The 2,500-nt window shown below is 52.6% G+C and overlaps 1 protein-coding gene across 1 annotated transcript in view; it reads left to right on the top strand.

The window, feature by feature from the left end:
* The window catches only part of LOC311312586 (uncharacterized protein), a gene marked incomplete at its 3' end in the record, with an annotated part of 99,701 nt that overhangs the window by 54,101 nt on the left and 43,100 nt on the right, over window positions 1-2,500 (top strand). The window contains exons 9-10 of the mRNA XM_084442546.1: window positions 1,309-1,362; window positions 2,279-2,323. Of these exons, the coding sequence (XP_084298672.1) occupies window positions 1,309-1,362; window positions 2,279-2,323 (99 nt within the window). The remainder of the gene's footprint in view (window positions 1-1,308; window positions 1,363-2,278; window positions 2,324-2,500) is intronic.

A 2,500-nucleotide genomic window follows, 5' to 3' on the forward strand; every position in this document is an offset into this window, starting at 1 on the left:
GAAGAGGAGAAGAGAGGAGAGGAGAAGAGAAGCGAGGGGAGGAGAGAAAAGAAGAGGAAGATCCTCTTCTCTGACGCCCCCTCGTTTCACACGGAGATGAGATGACCCCTCCATCTCGACCACAGCGGCTCTGCTGGTTGAGTAAGACCGCTCCAGCTTGGCAGCCAGAACACTGACAGTTAAAGTCTGAAGAATTTCATGATAGCTCTCATCTCCTTGACCCAAATAATACACACACACACGCGCGCACACACACACACACACACACACACGCTCCTGGACTAGCAGCAGAGAGACCCCCTTCTCCTCTCCTCCACCTCTCCACAGGCTCTCTGGCCTCAGACCATGCGGTGTGTATGAAAGAAAGATAGAATTGAGAGAGAGAGAGAGAGAGAGAGAGAGAGAGAGAGAGAGAGAATCTACAATATCCAGGTCCTGGAGAGAGGAGGGGAGTGTCTGTCTGTGAAAAGCCGGCTGTGTACCTGTGGCAGTGCCCTGTGTGGCTGGAGTGTGTCAAAGGAAGTTATACATGGACAAGTTTGCACTGGAAGAATCTTGGCTTAAACCTGACCTACCCCCTCCAAGCAACCCCACCAGCCTACCCCCTTATACACACACACACACACACACACACACGCATACACACACACACACACACACACACACACACACCCCACCCTCTCACGCCTGATTGGGATATATACTAGGCTGGCCTGGATAGGTACACACACACACACATACACACACACACACACACACACATTGGAGGCCCTGCCTTCCAACAGCAATATCACAGCTAACAAAGGGCTTTTATGGGCCTGCTCCACACACACACACACACACACACACACACACACACACACATGTGGCTTCAGAGAGGGTTTGGATCTGAGTAGAACACTTGCTAGAAGTGAGCGCTGCGCGTCCCAGGATGCTCCCCTCCCCTGGCTCTCTCCTCAGCCCTGGACAGAGCGGCACTTCCACACATGCTACTGTACCATGTACAGCATAAGTCTCACTAAACCTTTTCTCTTTTTCTTTCTTTCTCTCTCTCTCTCTCTCTCTCTGTCTCTCTCTGGCTTTCTCTCTCGCTCTCACACACACACACACACACACACAAACCCCTTTAGCGTATTTGGGTCACGTCCCAACTCCAGCTACACAAAGCCCTGTCTGTCTCTGCATTACTGTAATTTTGATCAATCGTCTCTCTCTCCTTGCCCCTCCCCCCCCCCCTCCGTCTCTCTCTCTCTCTCTCTCTCTCTCTCTCTATCTCCTTCTCTCTTCTCTTCTCTTTCTTTCCCACAGGGAGAGCGAGGTCCAGACGGAAGCCCAGGTGCCAAAGGTTATCCTGGCAGGCAGGTGCAGTAAATCCTCTGATGCTGTGACTGGTACAGTAGGCAGGGTCAGAGGTCAGGGGTTAGACTGACTGGTACAGTAGGCAGGGTCAGAGGTCAGGGGTCAGGGTTTAGACTGACTGGTACAGTAGGCGGGGTCAGAGGTCAGGGGTTAGACTGACTGGTACAGTTGGCAGGGTCAGAGGTCAGGGGTTAGACTAACTGGTATAGTAGGCAGGGTCAGAGGTCAGGGGTTAGACTGACTGGTACAGTAGGCAGGTTTAGAGGTCAGGGGTTGGACTGACTGGTACAGTAGGCAGGGTCAGAGGTCAGGGGTTAGACTGACTGGTACAGTAGGCAGAGTCAGAGGTCAGGGGTTAGACTGATTGGTACAGTAGGCAGGGTCAGAGGTCAGGGGTTAGACTAACTGGTACAGTAGGCAGGGTCAGGGGTTAGACTGACCAGTACAGTAGGCAGGGTCAGAGGTCAGGGGTTAGACTAACTGGTACAGTAGGCAGGGGATATAGTTCAGACGTCACCGGTGAAAGATGTGTCCGTTTACACCAAGTTACCTGTATGGAGAAGTGTAGCAGTCCTGTACATCAACTTTGTTGGGTTAGAGTTAGTCTACAGTAGCTGGGTAAGGGTTAGACTGCAGTAGCTAGGTTAGGGTAAGGTCAGGAAATCTGCAATAAGGGCTAAGAGACAGGCTAGAAAATGTCACTAGAATATACAATAGATGGAGTACTGTATATACGAGTAGTAAAGATAGCATTATATTACAGTGTTCCTAGATATAGTATTCTATGATGAAGCTGGTCAAGCCCATGTTTCATACACCCTCTCAGATACACATCCTCCATTGTCCCAGCGCGTTGTCCTGTCCCTCAGACCGGTGCTGCTGGTTAACCGTTCAACTACTGTTTCTGTCTGTGTTCCAGGGGTTACCTGGACCCATAGGAGCCATGGGGCCCAAAGGCGCTCGGGTGAGACCTCCGCCCTCTCTCCTCCGACCCCCCCAGCCCTCCGTGCCTCCTCTCCGCCCCTCCTCCTCTCCACCTCCACTCCTGCACCCTCCGTCTCCTCCTCCTCCTCCTCCCAAACTCCTCCTCCCCTCCATCCTCCTGCCGTCCGCCCTCTTTTCCTCCCCCCCTCCTCCTCCG

This window comes from Borostomias antarcticus (genome assembly GCF_949987555.1).
Source record: "Borostomias antarcticus genome assembly, chromosome: 8".
Lineage (NCBI taxonomy): Eukaryota > Metazoa > Chordata > Actinopteri > Stomiiformes > Stomiidae > Borostomias > Borostomias antarcticus.